The sequence below is a fragment of the Bos indicus genome, chromosome 22 (assembly GCF_029378745.1).
Source record: "Bos indicus isolate NIAB-ARS_2022 breed Sahiwal x Tharparkar chromosome 22, NIAB-ARS_B.indTharparkar_mat_pri_1.0, whole genome shotgun sequence".
Taxonomy (NCBI): domain Eukaryota; kingdom Metazoa; phylum Chordata; class Mammalia; order Artiodactyla; family Bovidae; genus Bos; species Bos indicus.
The window spans coordinates 48,305,008-48,322,707 of record NC_091781.1 but is presented as its reverse complement, the minus strand read 5'-3'; the positions used below and the strand labels follow the sequence as shown (position 1 = coordinate 48,322,707).

At 49.9% G+C, this 17,700-nt stretch overlaps 1 protein-coding gene across 3 annotated transcripts in view; it reads left to right on the top strand.

Moving 5' to 3' along the window:
* NISCH (nischarin) overlaps positions 1–17,700 on the top strand; it is a 62,272-nt gene that overhangs the window by 19,597 nt on the left and 24,975 nt on the right. For 2 of the 3 annotated variants that reach the window (XM_070776561.1, XM_070776562.1), the window contains exons 12-15: positions 341–454; positions 719–830; positions 4,927–5,051; positions 6,143–6,192. In XM_070776561.1, coding sequence (XP_070632662.1) covers positions 341–454; positions 719–830; positions 4,927–5,051; positions 6,143–6,192 — 401 coding nt within the window. Of the gene's footprint in view, positions 1–340; positions 455–718; positions 831–1,384; positions 2,451–4,926; positions 5,052–6,142; positions 6,193–17,700 lie in introns of those variants that run through there. The other variant, XM_070776563.1, reaches the window with a different exon arrangement.

Sequence of the window (17,700 nt, the reverse complement as noted above, 5' to 3'; positions counted from 1 at the left end):
GCAGATACGAGTTTCATCATGATCGGAGGCTTAGTTCAAGGCACCACCTTCCCCTACTCCCAGCCATCCCAGAGGCCTTCTCAGGGAGCCCTGTGCCCTGCCTTCTCTTTTCCAAGAGGAGCTCCCAGAGCCAGACTAGGCGTTGCGGGGCCTTGCTGGGTCACTCCAGGGAGCTCCCTGGTCGCTTCTATGGGTGGCAGAGATCTCCCTCCTGGAGGCTGAGCCCCTGCAGCCTTGTCTGTCCTCAGGGGGCCTGGCCCACACCTCGGCGGGACCCCGCCATCCTGCTCGCTCCATGCTGCCAGCCCCTGTGCTGATGGCCATTTTCTGAACACCGTAGGTCTGCCTGGACAACACAGTGACCACAGAGAAAGAGTTGGACACAGTGGAAGTGCTAAAAGCAATTCAGAAAGCCAAAGAGGTCAAGTCCAAATTAAGCAACCCTGAGAAGAAGGTGAGTCTTCGTGTGGGAGGTGGAGGAGTGGAGTCCTGGCCCTGCCACCCTGGCCTCCCCCTGGCTGTGTGTCCCTATCCGTTCTCATCTGTGAGATGGGGGTGGCCATCGGACCTGCCTCGTGGGGTTGCTGAGGGTTAGTCGAGGTCCTCCCTGTCCCCAGTGTTTGTTTGCGAGCACCATTAGCTCCTCACGTCTCTGGCTCTGCCCAGTTCTGTTCTGGATCTTTCACCTCTGCCCGGCTGACTCAGCACTCCCCCTCAGGTCAGTGAGGATTCTCGGCTCTCTGCTGCCCCCTGTGTCAGACCCAGCAGCTCCCCACCCAGCGCGGCTCCCACCTCTGCCTCCCTGCCCCAGCCCATCCTCTCCAACCAAGGTAACCGTGTATGTGTGTATGTGTGTGTCTGCCTCCCTGACGGAGCTGCACAGGCCCTGCCCGGGCCCCCAGCTGGGCTGGGGTTGGGGGAGCGGGTTCGGATGCAGGGAGGGCACGGTGCTGTTTGCACACCAGCCCCTCCTGGGGAGGCGCATGGCTGGGGGGTGCCTGGCTTGATTTCTCAGTTTGCTCAGTGAAGACTCCCCATTGCTCTGACACCCACATCCAGTTCCTCTAGGGTACTGCGGGGTGTGCTCTTTGAACAGGCTCGGGGCTGCTGGCCCATAAGGACCCCAAGCGCCTGCAGGCAGTGTGGGCAGGCTGGCTGCCTGTTAACGAGAAGCCAGGCCTCCTGGTTACTTCCCTGAGTCAGGTGCCCCCGCCCCGTCCCTGTGTGGGGAGTGTGCCTCATTGCCATGGCCCTGTTGGTGACCCAGCCCCGAACGCTGTGTTGGTGGGGCCGAGATGGGCTGTTGGTGGACCCATGGAAGACCAATCCCTTTCACCCACCCACTGTCTTAGCGTTTTCAAAGGGCTTTCACCTCTGAACCCAGGCATCCTCGGAGATGAGTGAGTGAAGCAGGTCCCATGAGTGTCTGCTGGCCCGGCCCCCACGGAAGAGGGGAGGGTGTGCCGTCCCGAGTGGAGCCGAGGCTCGGGACACACAGGAAAGAACGCCGCCCGCCCGGGCTCCTGGAGTTGGAGAACTTGGTGTGAGGTCTTGGGAAAACAGTTTGACCCTATGTTTCAAGAGCCAGAAAAACGTTCCCACCCCTTGACTTGGTAACCCCGCTGGTGGGGATTTTATCTTAGCGGGTTAAGATAACAGGGAAGGGGGAGGTGAAATGCTCGGCGCAGCGCTGTTTCTGCCAGCAAAACATGGGCCACGGCGGGCGTGAGAGAGAGGGAGGGAGTTTAAGCCGCGGTCCGGAGTGCCCTGCAGCCATTACCGCCGAGAGGGGAAGGTGGGATATGAAGAATGCTGGGTTCAGTCAGAGAGCCTGGGCCGGGCAGCTCACCAAGGTCACAGCCGTGGATGTGAGCCAGAGAGTGGGCGGGGCATGTCGGTGCCAGAGTCGCCATCTGTTTGCGTTAGTAACATTCTTGATTGAGAAGTTCTGGTTTTCTATTTCTTTTTTTTTTTAATGTAAAAGGGGAGGGGGCCTGTATCACTTTGAAGATGCTTCCCTGACCTGTCTCCTGTCAGGAGGGCCAGAGCCCTCCTCAGGCCCGCTCCCTGCCTCCGGCCCTGCGGCCTGCAGGGGGTCTGCGTGGCTAGGCTCTGGGGACCGGGAGGTGCAGCTGGCCCGCCCGGCTGGGGGCCCGCCAGTTCTCAGTCTGCCCTTGTCAAGGCAAGGAATCAGTGAGTGTGAGCAGGCGAGTGAGCTGTGGGTGGCAAGGGAGGTGTCTGCCCCCCACAGTTGCAGTTGTGGGGGGCCCCCCTGTGGCGGCGAAGCCTCTGCAGCAGCCAGAACCAGACTCAGTCCCCTTCTTCACCGCCCCGCTCCGGGGGCACCATGCAGTGGCTCACTGTAGCCTCCCCTTCCTTTCCCAGTCCTTGTACTGGACATTTAGACGTTGTCTCCAGATCCTCTTATAAATAAAACTGCAGTGGATGTCTCTGTGTGCACATCTCTTTCCTTTTGGTGAGAAACAACAAAGGTTGGGCCCCGTCTAGGCATTCTGATGTCCCCTGTCCCGTCCCCTGAGTGCCCCTTTCTGACCAGTTGTTTGTACAGACCACAGTCCAGGAAGGAAGCAGAAAGACTGTCCCTGTTCACATTTCCTCAGCTCCAAACAGGGTTTGGGAGGGTAGTGACAGGAAAATACTGGTTTTTATTGCTAATGTGGAGGAATCCACAGAAATTTGTGTTCAGCCATGTGCTACTGGACCTTGCCTGTGTGGGCAAGGATTTCTTCTGCAGGGAGCAGCTTTGCTCCCAGCCCGCTTTTGTAGAAGTGGACATACTTGCGAGTAAGCTGTCCCCCACCCCCTACGCCCGGAGGCCCGCCAGGAGGGGACTGTCCAATAAACACAAGGCCTCTGGTCACCTCAGGACCTGCTAGCCCAGCTTGTTGGAGCCATGGAGGGTTGTGGCCACGGGGACTGATGTGGGAAGTGTCGGAGTTGATTCTCCAGCCAGGCCAGGTCCAGGGGCTGAGAGGAGGCTGTAGAGACGTGGTTAGGAGAGCAGGCGCCTGGCCGGGGTGCCCTGAGTTTACATCGCAGCTTCCCTGGCTGTGGTCCCTGAAGCAGCTTGTTGCCTCCAGAAGCTCTGTTTTCTCTACCCTGCTTCATCGACTCTAAGATGCACGCACTCCACCTTCTGCCTCTGAAGCTGAGAGGCAGCTGTCAGTCAGTGCGTCTCGTAGTTGCTGTCAGCCAGCTGGTGTTCGTGATGGAGTTGTGGGAACACCTTCCGCGGACGCCTGCTAAGACCAAGATGGCGCCACATCCACGCATCTTAGATTTGATGAGCTGTGGTAAATAACGGGAGGCGTGCATGAGCTGACGCTGGGAAGCACTTGGCGCTGCTGCTGGTCCATCAGAAGCGGTCAGTAAGGGCTCCCCGCCTGTGTGTTTGTTGGAGGGTTTCCAGGTGACCAGGACAGTCCCCTGAGAAACTTGGAGCCTCTTGGGAAGCTGAGCAGTACCCCCAAGGGAGTTTGGGGCATTTGTGAAAGAGAGGTCTGTCTAGAGCAGAGAGGATTTTGCTCTGGAGGTGTATGTGAGGTGACTGTCAAAGGATGGTAGGATCTGAGCACGTGAGGGAGGAGGGGGTGGGTTCCGGGAGAGAATAGCATGCCTCATGCCTGGCTGTGTGCCTGCCGCCCTTCCTGCCTGTGCACAGCCCCTGCTGCTTTGCTCTGGGTGGGGTGGGTCTGGATTTGGACCATCTGCCTGCCCAGCCATGAGTAGAGGACCTGGGCTGTGCAAGTTGTCCTGACCCCAGGCCGCAACTGAGCTGGACAAGGGTGTGGGGCTCTGAGCTCTCTCTGAGTCATTTTGTTGGGCCGTGGTGACTGGTAGTAGAGCCAGGCGATGGAGGCGAGCCCTGGCCTCCTCGAAATTATGGTGGAATTAGGGGTTGACACCCAGCATTCATCCAACCAGCTGTATTTAGGAGAAAGTTAAAAAACATTTTATCCTCAACCGGTCTAGAAAATGTTTGGAGTGAAATAATGGACCCAGATGAGCTGAATTCATACAACAACCTCAGCAGGCTTTAAAAACGGCCTGAATGAGTCAGAGTGTGCTATCCATTGCCGGTGGCCTTGGGGAGAGTCAGTGGGATGTGTCCTGTGGGAAGCTGGGCCTGGGTTGTCCTTGCCAGCCCCGGAGGAAACCCGAGCCAGCAAGCAGGCCCGGCCTTCTGATGAGGGGTCCGGGACTCCTGGATCCGTAGAGCTTCCCAGGGATGTTGGGTGGCAGGGTGGAGAGGCTTCAGCTCTGTCCCCAGGAAGAGGCTCTAGGAGCAAACGCGTGTAAGACTCCTGGACATTTTGCCAAACTGCTGTCTGAAAGGGCGGGGCAGCTCGCCCCGAAGTGCCTGCCTCCGCCCAGTCAGGCCACACAGCCTGACCTTTGCTGAAGTGAGAGGCAGAACTCTCCCTTCTCGGATGGTTCGGAGGGTGAGCTTGGTCTTGTGTCACGCCCATTGGCTATTCTTTTGTGGAATGTCTATTCGTTCTTTGCAGCCTCCTAGTGGGATTTCTTTCCCCCATTTTTTGTTATCTGTAAGAACATTTTATAGATTAAAGATACAAGCCTTTGACAAATACTGTGAGCACTTTTTTCTCATTTCATTCAAGTTTGTTTTTCTTACAGAAGTTTAGTTTTTATATAGTCACACCTCAAGTTCTTCCTTTGGATTCAGGCTCAGAAATTCCCGTCCTGAGATTAGATGAGCAGGCGTTCGTTCTTCTAGTTATTTTAAGGTTTTGGTTGTAACATTTTCTTCTGTAATCCACTTGCCTGGATTTGGGGGGTCTGATTAGCCCCCAGCCATGCTGTAGCCCGAGGACACAGCCCCATTTGTTGAATGGCTGCTCTCCTGCCCCGCCTGCCCCACCCGCCTGCCCCTGGTCTCTCTAGGAATCATGTTCGTGCAAGAGGAGGCCCTGGCCAGCAGCCTCTCATCCACCGACAGTCTGACTCCTGAGGACCGGTCCATTGTGGGAGGATGCTCTGATTCCTTGGAGTCCATCCCTGCGGGACAGGTAACCTCCTCCTCCTCCTCCTCCCCGGGGTTGGTGGTCCTGTGGCCCGCTCTTCTGCCTCCAGCTGTCTACAAATAGGAGGTGGCCGGTCTGGAGTCATGGCGGATGCGGCCAGTGCTTGGGGCACTCTGCTGTGTGGTTCAGGGTCTGTTCGGTTAGCATCTGTGTGTCTGTCTCTCTCTCTGGGCTGATGGGGTTAGGCAGTTTTCTCTCGCTGGGTCCTGGGGGGCGAAGCTAGGTAACCCTTAGTGCCTGTGAACAGACTTCCTGAGGAAAGCAGTTCAAAAGGTCCTGGGGGGGCTTGTTTGTGTTCCAAACCCATCAAGAAGTTTCTCCCCTGCTGTCTGGCACCTCTGGGCCATTTTGCCCATTTCTACCCGTCAGCCTGGTATTCTGGGATACATTGTGACTTTGTTACCTCCTCTGTGGCTGCTGCTGAGGGTCCCTGAGCTAATTCCTGTGTCTCGGGAAGAAAGAGGCCGGCAGGTGTGCGAGGGGCTCGTTTGCTGTGTGTGTGGGGAGTGTGCTTGGTGTCTGAGCCTTCCCAGCCCTGTCTTTGCTCACCAACACAGTCATGCCCTGTCGCACTGGGGCAGTGGGCAGTTCTGCTCTGTCCCAACACTCTCCCTTCACCCAGGGTCACAGTAGGAGGCTCCTGAGCCCTAGGTCTTCTCTGCTGCCCAGAGACCACTGGGAGGCCTTGCCAGGCCCTACACAGCCTCTGCTCACCATGTCCTCTTCTGGCCCAACACCAGATTGGTAGGCAGTCCATGTAGACTCTCTGGTATGGCACAGGGAACATTCAGGTGCCAGACCCAGAGGCACAAGCTGAGCTGCAGAGGGTGAGAGGCTCTGGTCCAGAGGTTGGAGGCATGGACTGGAGTCAGACCCAGGTGGGAACCTCAGCCCTGCTGTGCATTGGCGGGGTAACTGGGTGACTCTCTGTCTCTTGGGGCCCCGCGATCCACCACGAGGTGGAGTGCGGATAGCGAGGCGCTTCCTGCAGGGCCATGAGGGAGGGCTCAGGGCTGGTACCTGGTTCAGGGCGTGGCTGAGCAGCTGGGGGCTGACCCTGTTTCCTTTCCTGGCAGGCACCTTCTGATGATTTAAGGGACGTGCCGGGAGCTGTTGGCGGTGTGAGGTAGGGAAGACACCGTTGGAGAAGACACTCGGGGCCTTCTGTGTGTGCTCAGCGTGGGCTGGTAGTAACCAAGATTGTGTGAAAAATCTGTTCACGGAAGTTGCATAGAATTAGGTCTTCCTTTGAATAAATAAACAGATGAAATGGGCTCTGGTCTGTTCCACAGTTTTAATCCCTAAATTTTGCTTTTCACAAATGTTACCCTGTACTAGGGGTCAGCATATCAAGGCCAGTTTAGTCCATTGCCTGTTTTGTGCAATCTGTGATTTTAAAATGATTGTTCCAGTCTTCTTTTTTAAAAAATTTATATATTTTTAAATGAGACAAAGGTGATTTAATTATAACAGGTACAATTCACAAACAAGATTGACATCTTAACCCATTAGACACCTGACAACAAAGAAAGAAAGATACATAAAGCACAAATCAAAAGAAGTATAAGGGAAAAGAAAAAAATATATAATCATAGTGAGACATATTAGCATTTCTGTGAGAATACTTTATTAAATGTAGGAAAAATAACAGGAGTGTCTTGAATAATGTCATCAATAATTAAACTGTAATAGATTTGTATTTATATTAATTTATGTTAATCTTATATCCTACATGAATACATATAAAATTTTGTATCTCATACATTGTTATTAGATGTCCATAGGACATTTAAAGAAACTGGCAAAAAGATAAACATTACTAAATTTCAAAAAGTAGAATTCTTTTTTGTGTGTGATTCAGTTACACAAATACAGACTGTTTCTGAAATTATCTTCCATTATAGGTTATTACAAGATTCTGACTATAGTTTCCTATGCTATACAGTAAACCTTTGTTGCTTGTTCATATCTATTTTTTTTAATAGAAATCTAACATTCTATTCATACTAAGTTAAACAAGTGGAATCAAAATGTTGTAAATTTTTTACTTAGGCAAAAATTCATAAGTCTAAATTCTAAATAGTTTCTAAAATATATATAATGGATTCTTTATGTATAAAAGCTTTTTTTTTTCTAATTTCATTCCTTTTTTATTATTAAACTTTATAATTTATTTTGGAGTTTAGCTGATTATCATTGTGATAGTTTCAGGTGGACAGCCAAGGGACTCAGCCATACATATACATGTATCCATTTTTGCCCAAATTCCCCTCTGATCCAGGCTGCCACATAACATTGAGTTCCCTGTGCTATACAGTAGGACCTTGCTGCTTATCCATTTTAAATTTAGCAGTGTTTACATGTTTATCCCAAACTCTGCAACTATCCCTTCCCCTCTGGCAATTCTCCAAGTTCTCCAAGTCCATGAGTCTGTTTTCCATTTTTCAGATAAGTTCATTTGTATCATTTCTTTTTAGATTCTGCATATAAGGGTTGTCATGTGACATTTCTCTTCGTCTGTCTGACTCATTTCACTCAGTAAGACAATCTCTAGGTCCGTCCATGTCGCTACAGATGCAGTTATTTCATTCTTTTTGGACTTGGTTGACTGTTTCCTTTCTGCTGTTACGGAAATTTTCAGCTATTTTCTCTTCAAATAATTTCTCAGGTGCTTTCTCTCTTCTCCTTCTGGGACCCTTACAGTGCGAATGTCTGTGCGTTTATTGTTGTCCCAGAGGTCTCTTGGGCTGTCTTCGTTCATTTTCATTCTGTTTTTCTGTATTCTGTTCTGCGGCAGTGATTTCCACTATGCTCTCCTTCAGGTCGTTTATCTGTTCGGCCTCAGTTATTCTGCTGTTGAGTCCTTCTAGTGTGTTATTCATCTCTCTGTGTGTGTTCTTTAGTTCTAGGTCTTTGGTAAACATTCCTTGCATCTTCTCATTCTTTGCCTCCATTCTTTCTTCTGGAAGGTTGCCTATCTCCACTTCATGTAGTTGTTTTTCTGGGGTTTTATCTTGTCCCTTCATCTGGGACATAGATTTCTGCTTTTTCAAGCTGATTAACTTTTCTGTAATGCGGTTTTTGTTTTAGCTGCTGTGGGACTATGGTTCTTCTCGCTTCTTCTCTCTGCCCTCTGATGGAGGAGGCTAAGAGGCTTGTGTAAACTTCTGTTGGGAGGGCCTTGTTGTTGTTCAGTCGCTCAGTTGTGTCCAGCTCTTTACGACTTCATGGACTGCAGCATGCCAGGCTTCCCTGTCCTTCACTATGTCCAGAGTTTGCTCAAACTCAGGTCCATTGAGTCAATGATGCCATCCAACCATCTCATCCTCTGTCATCCCCTTCTCCTCCTGCCTTCAGTCTTTCCCAGCATCAGAGTCTTTTCCAATGAGTTGTCTGTTCGCATCAGGTGGCCAAAGTATTGGAGCTTCAGCATCCGTCCTTCCAGTGAATATTCAGGGTTGATTTCCTTTAGGATTGACTGGTTTGATCTCCTTGCAGTCCAAGGGACTCTCTCAAGAGTCTTCTTCAGCACCACAGTTCAAAAACATCAATTGTTCAGTGCTCAGCCTTCTTTATGGTCCAGCTCTCACATTCGTACATGACTGTTGGAAAAGCCATAGCTTTGACTGTACAGACCTCTGTCGGCAAAGTGATGTCTCTGCTTTTTAATATGCTGTCTAGGTTGGTCATAGCTTTCCTTCCAAGGAGCAAGTGTCTTTTAATTTCATGGCTGCAGTCACCGTCCACAGTGATTTTGGAGTCCAGGAAAATAAAATGTGTCACTGTTTCCATCGTTTCCCCATCTGTTTGTCATGAATTGGTGAAACTGGATGCCATGATCTTCATTTTTTGAATGTTGAGTTTTAAGCCAGCTTTTTCATGCTCGTCTTTCACCCTCATCAAGAGGGTCTTTAATTCCTCTTCACTTTCTGCGGAAAGGGTGGTGTCATCTGCATATCTGAGGTTATTGATATTTCCCCCAGCAATCTTGATTCCAGCTTGTACTTCATCCAGCCCGGCATTTCATATGATGTACTCTGCATATAAGTTAAATAAACAGGGTGGCAATATACAGCCTTGACGTCCTCCTTTTCGCATTTTGAACCAGTCTGTTGTTCCATGTCTGCTTCTAACTGTTGCTTCTTGACCTACGTACAGATTTCTCAGGGGACAGGTAAGGTGGTCTGATATTCCCATTGCTTTAAAAAATTTCCACAGTTTGTTGTGATCCACATGGTCAAAGACTCTAGCGTAGTCAGTGAACCACAAATAGATGTTTTTTCTGGAATTCTCTTGCTTTTTCTATGATCCAGTGGATGTTGGCAATTTGATCTCTGGTTCATCTGCCTTTTCTAAATCCATCTTGTACATCTGGAAGTTCTCAGTTCATGTACTGTTGAAATTTGGCTTGACGGATTTCGAGGATTACCTTGCTAGCATGTGAAATGAGTGCAATTGTGCAATAATCTGAACTTTCCTTGGCATTGCCCTTCTTTGGAATTGGAATGAAAACTGACCTTGGCCAGTCCTGTGGCCACCGCTGAGTTTTCCAAATTTGCTGGCATATTGAGTGCACTACTTTAACAGCGTCATCTTTTAGGATTTGAAATAGTTCAGCTGGAATTCCATCACCTCCACTAACTTTGTTTGCAGTAACGCTCTCTAAGGCCTACTTGACTTTGCATTCCAGGATGTCTGGCTCTAGGTGAGTGACCACACCATTGTGGTTATCTGGGTCATTAAGACCTCTCTAGTGTAGTTCTTCTGTACAGTAAGGTAACTCAGTTATACATACATACACATGCTTTTTCGTGTTGTTTTCCGTTATGGTTATCCCAGGAGATTGGATCTAGTTCCCTGCACTGTACGTTAGGGCTCTGTTGTTCATCCATCCCTTTTTGCCTTAGCTGGGTCTTCGTCGCAGTATGTGGGCTTTCTCTAGTTGCAGCTCTTGGTCTTGTTGCGGAGCATGGGTTCTACTAAATAGTTGAGGCTACAGGTTCTCTAGTTGTTACCAGCTGGTTTAGTTGCCCTGTGTCACATGTGATGTTAGTCCCCAGCCAGGGATCTAACCTTCATTCCCTGTGTTGGAAGGCAGACTCTTAACCACTGGCCCACCAGGGACATTTGTATTGGTTGTACATATCAGAGTTCGCGCCTGCTAACCTGGAACTCCCTGTCCATCTCTTCCCTCCTCCCCTCGCCCTTTGCAGCTAACAGGCTGCTCTCTGTGTCTGTGAGGCCGCTGTTGGCAGGTCTGTTTGTGCCTTTTCCCCCTCCCTGTTTTATTTTCTGTCACTGTCTCTTCACCTGTCTGTCTCTCTATTCCTCTTGCACCCCGCTCCTTTCTATTTCACTCCCTCAATTGATCTCTCTTTCTCTGCCTCTCTTTCTTGCTCTCTTTCTCCCTCCCTCTTTCTTGGTCTTTGTCTCTCTCCTGCTCTGTCTCTCTCTCTGACCCCCACCACCTGCCCCTCTCTGCCTCCCTCCTTCCCTTTTTCTTTTTCTGTCTTGCTCTCTCTCTCCCTCCCTTCCTCCCACACACACACTTTTTCTCTCTGTCTCTTTCCCTACTCTTTCTCCCTTTTTCTCCCCCTCTCTGTCTGTCTTTATCCCTCCCTCTTTCTTTCTCTGTTTCTCTTTGCTTCCTACACTCTCTCTTTGTCCCTCTCTGTCTCTCTTTGTCCCTCCCTCTCTGTCTCTCTCTTTATCCCTCTCCCTCCCTCTTTCACTGTCTCCCCCTCTGTCTCCTTCCCTACATCTGTCTTGGTCTCTCCGTGACTCTCTCCCTGTCTCACTCTCTTTCTCTATCTCCCTCTTTTCTCTCGGTCGCGCTCTGTTACACCCTCCCTCCCACTCTCTCTCTCTGTCTCTCTCTCCTTTCCCCTCTCCCACTCTCTCTCTCTGTCTCTCTCCCTTTCTGGTTTTTTGCTCCCTGTCTCTCTCTCCTTTCCCCTCTCCCCTCTCTGTCTAGGTGTCTGTCTCTGTGCACCTCTCCCTGTCTCTCTGCCTCTCTCCTTCTCTCTCTGTCTCTTTTCTCCTTTCTCTTTCTTGCCCTGTTGTTCAGTTTCTCTTCCTCTTTGTTGTCCCCCCCCCCCGCCCCATCCTCTCTCTTGCTCTCTCTCTCCTTCCCTCTTTCTTTCTCTGTTTCTCTCGCCCCATCCCACTCTTTTTCTGTCTGTCTCTCCCCCACCCCCCCACCCCGGCTTTGTCTCTCTTTCTCCCCTGCCATTCCCTCTTTCTTACTCCTCTCTCCTCGCTTTTCTCTGTGTGTCCTTTCCTCTTTCTCCCTCTCTCCTTCTCTCTTCTGTCTTCTGTGTCTCCTCTCGCTCACTTCTCCCCCTCCTCCATCTCTCTTGCATCTTCGTTTCTCCCCCCATGTCTGTCTGTCTGGTTCTGCTGCTTTTCCTGTCACTCTCCAGCCTTGTCTCTTTCTGCCTCTCTGTCTCTCTCCCTCCCTCTTTGTTTGTCTCTCATGTTTCTCTCCCTGCATCTTTCTTTCTTTCTCACTCCCTATGTCTGTCTTAGTCTCTCCCTGACTCCCTATTCTCTCTCTTTCTGTCTCTGTGTCACTCTCTAATTCTCCTTCCCTCCCACCCTCTCTCTCAGTCTCTCTCCCTGTCTCTCTCTTTATCTTTCACTTCCTTCCCCCCTCCTGTCTCGCCCTCCAGCCCTACCTCTCTCTCTCTCTTTCTCCCTTCATTCTCTCTCTCTGCCTTCTCTCTTTCTTCCCCCTTGTCTCTTTCTTCCTAGCTCCTTCCCTCCCTCTCTCTGTTTCTCTGTCTCTGTGTGTCTCTCTCCTTGTTTGCCTTTCTTCCTCTCTCTCCCACCTTCCTTCTTTCTTTGTCTCCCATTTTCTTTCTGGTGCTTTCTCTTTGTCTTTCTCTTTTTTCTCCCTCACTCTCTATTTGCCCTATTTTACAGTCTGCATATCAGTGATACCATATGGTATTTGTCTTTCAGACTTACTGCCTTTAGTATGATAATCCCTCACTGCATCCATGTTGGCTTCAGATGGCATTGTTTTGTTCTGTTTTTATGGCTGAGCAGTGCTCCCTTGTGTGTATGTACATCTTTATCCACTCATCTGTCCATGGCAATTTAAGTTGTGTCCGTGTCTTGGCTTCTGTGTATAGCACTGCTGTGAACATAGGGGTGCGTGTATCTTTCTGAATTAGTTCGTTTATTCATTTACGGCTGCGCTGGGTCTTTGTTGGCACGGGTGGGCTTTCTCAAGCTGCAGTGAGCGGGCCCCTCTCTAGCTGTGGCGTGGCGGCTTCTCTCGCTGTGGAGCACGGTCTCTAGGGCGCGTGGGCTTCAGCAGTTGCAGTGAGCAGGCTCAGCGGTGGAGGCGCACGGGCTCTAGACTGCGCGGACGTCAGGAGTTGGGAGTCGGGGCTCCGTGTTTGCGCCCGGTGAGCTCCGTAGTTGGGTGCACGGGCTTGGTTGCCCTGCAGCATGTGGAATCCTCCCAGACCCGGGATCAAACCCAGGTCCCCTGCACTGGCAGGCAGGTTCTTAACCACTGGGCCACCGGGGACGTCCTCTGTGTGTTTTTGATTTCTTTAGTGATCTCTGGGTTATTTAGTAGCATGTCGATTATCCTCCATGTGTTTTTCTGTTTTTCATAGTTTTTTCCCCCATAATTGATTTCTGACCTCATAGTGCTGTGGTTGGAAAAGATGTTTGATAATGATTTCTATTTTCTTAAATTTAGTGAGCCTTGATTTGTGACCCCAGATGTGATCTGTCCTGGAGAATGCACCATGTATACTTGAGAAGAAAGTGTATTCTGCCACTTTTGAGTAGAACGTTTTGTCAGTATCAGTTAAGTCTGTCTGGTCTATTGTGTGATTTAAAGATTGTGTTTCCTTATTTATTTTGTGTCTGGATGATCTGTCCATTGGTGTAAGCTGGGTGGTAAATTCCCTTCTATTTCTGTTACTGTCGATTCCCCTTTTATGGCTATTAGCATTCGCCTTATGCGTTGAGGTGCTCCTGTGTTGGGTGAATAAACATTTATAATTGTTATCCCTCCTTGTGAGATTGATCCCTTCATTATGTACTAGCCTTCCTTATCTCTTGTAACAGTCTTTATTTTAAAGTCTATCTTATCTGCTGTACGTAATGCTTTCCCAGCTTTCTTTTCATTTCCATTTGCATGGAATATATCTTTTTCCATCCCCTCTTTTTCAGTCTGTATGACTGCAAGTCTGAAGTTGGTTTCTTTTGGATAGTACAGGTCTTATTTTCTCATCCATTTTGTCAATCTGTGTCTTGGTGGGAGCGTTTTGTCCATTTTCATTGTAGGTAATTATTGATATGCATGTTTCTATTACCATTTTCTTAATTACTTTGAATTTATTTTTAGTGGGTCCTTTTCTCTCTTTGTGTTTTCAGCCTAGAGAAGTTCTTTAAGCATTTGTCATAAACCCGATTTGGTAGTGCTGAATTCTTTTAGCTTTTGCTTGTCTGAAAGCTTTTTTTTTTTACTTTTTTTTTGGCTGCATTCCTCAGTATGTGGAACCTTATTTCCTTGACCAGAGATCGAGCCCATACCCCATGCATTGGAAGCGTGGAGTTTTAATTGCCAGAGAAATCCCTTGCCTGTAAAGCTTTTGATTTCTCCATTGGATCTGAATGATATCCTTGCCAGGTAGCGTAATCTTGGTTGTAGATTTACCCCTTTCATCATTTTAAATACATCTTGCCACGCCTGTCTGGCCTTCAGAATTTCTACTGAAAAATTGGCTAATAACCTTATGGGGATTCCCTTGTATATTATTTTTTGCTTTTTTTTTTAAATTTAATTTTTGTTGGTTTGATTGATATGTGTCTCTGTGTGTATCTTCTCCTATTTATCCTGTATGGGACTGTCTGGACTTGGGTGCCTATTTCCTGTGTTAGAAAAATTTTCAACTATAATCTCTGCAAATATTTTCTCAGACCCTTTCTCTCCTTCCAGGACCCCTGTGATTTGAACGTTGGTGTGTTTAATGTTGTCCCAGAGGTCTCTGAGACTGTCCTCATTTATTTTTATTCTTTTTTCTTTATTCTGCTCCTCAACAGTTCTTTCGATCTTATTTATTCTTCTGCTTTAGTTACTTTGCTATCAGTTCCTTCCGGTGTATCTTTCATTTCAGTTCTTGTTTGCTTCATCACTGTTTGCTCTTTAGTTCTTCTAGGTCCTTGTTGTACATTTCTGGTATTTTCTCGACCCGTGCCTCCATTCTCCTCCTGAGATTTAGGCTCATCTTTACTGTCATTACTCTCTGAATTCTTTTTCAGGTATATGCCTGTTTCCTCTTCATTTATTTGGTCTTGTAGGTTTTTGCGTTGCTCCTTCGTCTGTATCATATTTTTTGTCTCTCTCTCTTTTTTTTTGGTGAGTGGGACCGTTTCTGTCTTGCTGGTTGTTTGGCCTGAGACGTCCAACCCTGGAGTTTGCAGGCCATGGGTGGAGCTGGGTCTTGGTGCTGAGAGGAGAACCTCAGGGAGAGCTCACACTGACTAATATTGCCTGGGGTTTGAGGGTCTCTGTTAGTCCAGGGGTTTAGACTCAGTGCTTCCACTGCAGGAGCTCAAGCCTGATCCCTGGCCTGGGAACCATGACCCCGCAGGTCACAAAGTGCTGCCCTCCCCTGCCGCCCCCCAAGAAAAGCAACAAAGAAGGAGCAGAGAGTAAAAAGGAATAAAAAATAAAACTAGAAAATATATTAGAAAAAATAAAAGTGCAACAACAACAAAGCTAAACAGAATCACAGTAGCCCCTGTGGGGCTGGCCTTAGGCTCAGGACCTGCACAGCCAGGGGTCTCTGAGGGGTGGAAGTTCAGACTCTGGACCCCAGTAGGCTCCCTGGGTCCTGAGCAGGTTGAGGAGACCCCTGTCATGTAGCCCTCCCATGTCCCTCTCCTGAGAAGCTCTCTCCCCTTCCCTGCTGATCCCTGCACCATGGGTGGGCTCTTCCAAGTGTGGGAGCTTGCTCCCCCAGCCACCCCTCAGGGGTTCCCCCCATCCCGCCTCTGCTTTTCCTCCCTCCCTCCTTCCCCCACCACATCCTACCTGCTTGCATGGAGGCTCCTCCAGTCCCGTAGGTGTCTGGGGTCCCCCGCTGGCACCTGGTTGGTGCCACTGTGTTAGGAGACGTGAATTCCTTGTCCTGTTACTCCACCATCTGTGCCTCGCCTCTGGTTTCCATGTTTGCTCTCAGTACTCCCCAGTCTCCCCCGCCCTGCTCTTTTTTAAACATATGATTTGTGTATTGGCCTGAGCTGAGCCTTCATCGCAGTGTGTGGGCTTGCTCTAATTGCAGCTCTCAGTCTTCTCTTGTGGAGCATGGCTCCGGAGCGCATGGACTCAGTAGTTGCAGCTCGAAACTCTTGTCACGAGCTGGCTTAGTTACCATGTGCCATGTGGAATGTTAGCTCCCCAACCAGGGGTCTAACCCGCGCCTGCATTGGAAGGCAGATTCTTAACCATTGGGCCACCATCGTAAATATCAGGGCCTGCCTCTGCTAACCCAGAACTCCAGTCCATCCCTTCCTTCCTCCGCTCCCCCTTGGCAACTGTATCTGTTCTCTCTGTCTGTGAGGCTGTTTCTTAGGCAGGTTCGTTTGTGCCCTGGTTTTTTCCCATCCTTCTTTCATTGTCTGTGTCTCTTGCCCTGTCTCTCTCCCCCCACCTTGCCTGCCTCCCGCCACCCCCCTCACTCACTTGCTCCCTCTTTCTTTCGCTTTCTGTCCCTGCCTGCCCCCTTCTCTCGGGATCTGTCTCTCTGAATCTCTGTCCCCCTCCTCCTTTCAGCCTCTCCCTCTCTCCCACCCTCTCTGTGTGTCTGTCTTCCTCTGTGTCTCTCTTCCGGGCTCTCTCTTGGTCTTTCTCGGTCTCCTGGTCTCTGTCTCTTTCCCTTTATCCTTTTCTCTCTCTCTCCCTTCTTTCTGCCCTGTCTCTTTCCCTCACCCTCTCTGTTTCTCCCTCCCTCTTTCTCTTTGCCTCCTTCCCTCTCTCTCTGCCTCCCCTACTCCCTGGAGTTGGCCCCTCTTTCTTGCTCTGTCTCTTTCTGCCTCCCTGTCACTCTGTTTCTCCCCTAGCCCACCCCCCACCGCCCCCATCACACACACTTTTGGTCTCTCTGCCTGTGTCTCTGTTTCTCTCTGTCTGTCTCTCTTGCTGTCTTTTTCCACCCTCCCTCCCTCTCTCTTTGTCACTCTCCCTCCATCCCTCCCTCTCTCCCTCCCTCAATCTTTCTTCAGCTCTCTGCCTGACCCTGTCTTTCTCTCCCCACCCCCGCCCCCGCTTTTATTTCTGTCTCTCCTTCCGTCCCTCTTTCTCTTACTGCTTTTTTTCCATCCCCTCAGTCTCTCTCTCCCTCCCTCCCTGTCTCTTTCCCTCTCCCTCCCTGGCTCTTGGTCTCTCTCTCTTTCTGCCTCCCTTTTTCTCTCTCTCCCTCTCCCCCACCCCCAACACCCTTTTTCTTTCTCTCTCTCGCTGTCTCTGTTACTCTCCCTCCCTCCCTCCCACCTACTTTCTCGGTCCCTCTCTGTCTCCCGCTATGTGTCTTCTCTCCTTTGCCCCATCCCTTCCTCCCTATCTCCCTCCCTCTTTCAGTCTTTCTCTCTCTCTCCCTCTTTCTCCGTCTCTCCCTCCCTCCATCTGTCTTTCTCCGTGTCTCTGTCTTCCTCCTTGCCTCTCTTGGTCTTTCTCTCTCTTCCTGTATCTCTCTCTCCCTTCTTTCCTATCTCTGTCTTTCCCCTTCTCTCCTTCCCTCCTCTCTCTCCCCCTTTCTCTCTCCTCCTCTCTCTTTTCTTCCTCCCTCTCTCCCCCACCCCTCTCTTTCTCTGTCTCTCTCCCTGTCACCGTGTCTCCCTCCCTCCCACCTACTCCCTTGGTCTCTCCCTGTGTAGTTCCCTCTCTTTCTCAGTCTCCCTCCCTCCCTGTCTCTTGAACTCTGTCTGCATCCCCCTCTGTCTTCCTCCCTTCCTCTTTCTTTCTCTCCCTCTCCTCCCACTCCCCATTCCCTCTTTGTCTGTCTGTCCGTCTCTCTCCCTCCGGCTTAGTCTCTTTCCCTGTCTCTGTTTCTCTCTTGCTCTTTTCCCACTCTCCTTTTCTCTCAGTCTCTCTTTCTCTGTGTATCTGTCTCTCTCTTCCTGTCTCTTTCTCTTTCATCTCTCTCTCTCTGCCTTCACACCTCCTTCCTTCTCTGCCTCTGTCACTCTCGATTTCTCCCTCCCTCCTACTCTCTCTCTCATGCTCTCTCTTTCTCCTTCCTTCCCCTTCTCTCTTTCTCCCTCCCTCCCTCCGTTTCTGCCTCCCTCCTTCTCAAACTCTCTCTCCCTCTCTCCCATCTCCTCCTTCCTTCTTCCCTCTCTTTTTTTCCCCTCTCCTTCCCTCCCCCATGTCTGCCTCCCTCTCTCTCTCTCCCCCTCTCCCTCTTTCTCTACCCCCTCCCCTCTTTTCTTTTCTGTCTCTTGTCTCTCTCTGTCTCCCCTACCTTCTCTCTTGATTTGCCTCTGACTGCGTGTCTTTCTTTGATTTAGGTCATACCTGAATGGCCTGCAGTGGTTTTCCCTACTTTCCGCAATTTGAGCCTCAATTTTGCAGTAAGAAGCCGATGGTCTGAGCCACAGTCCAGGG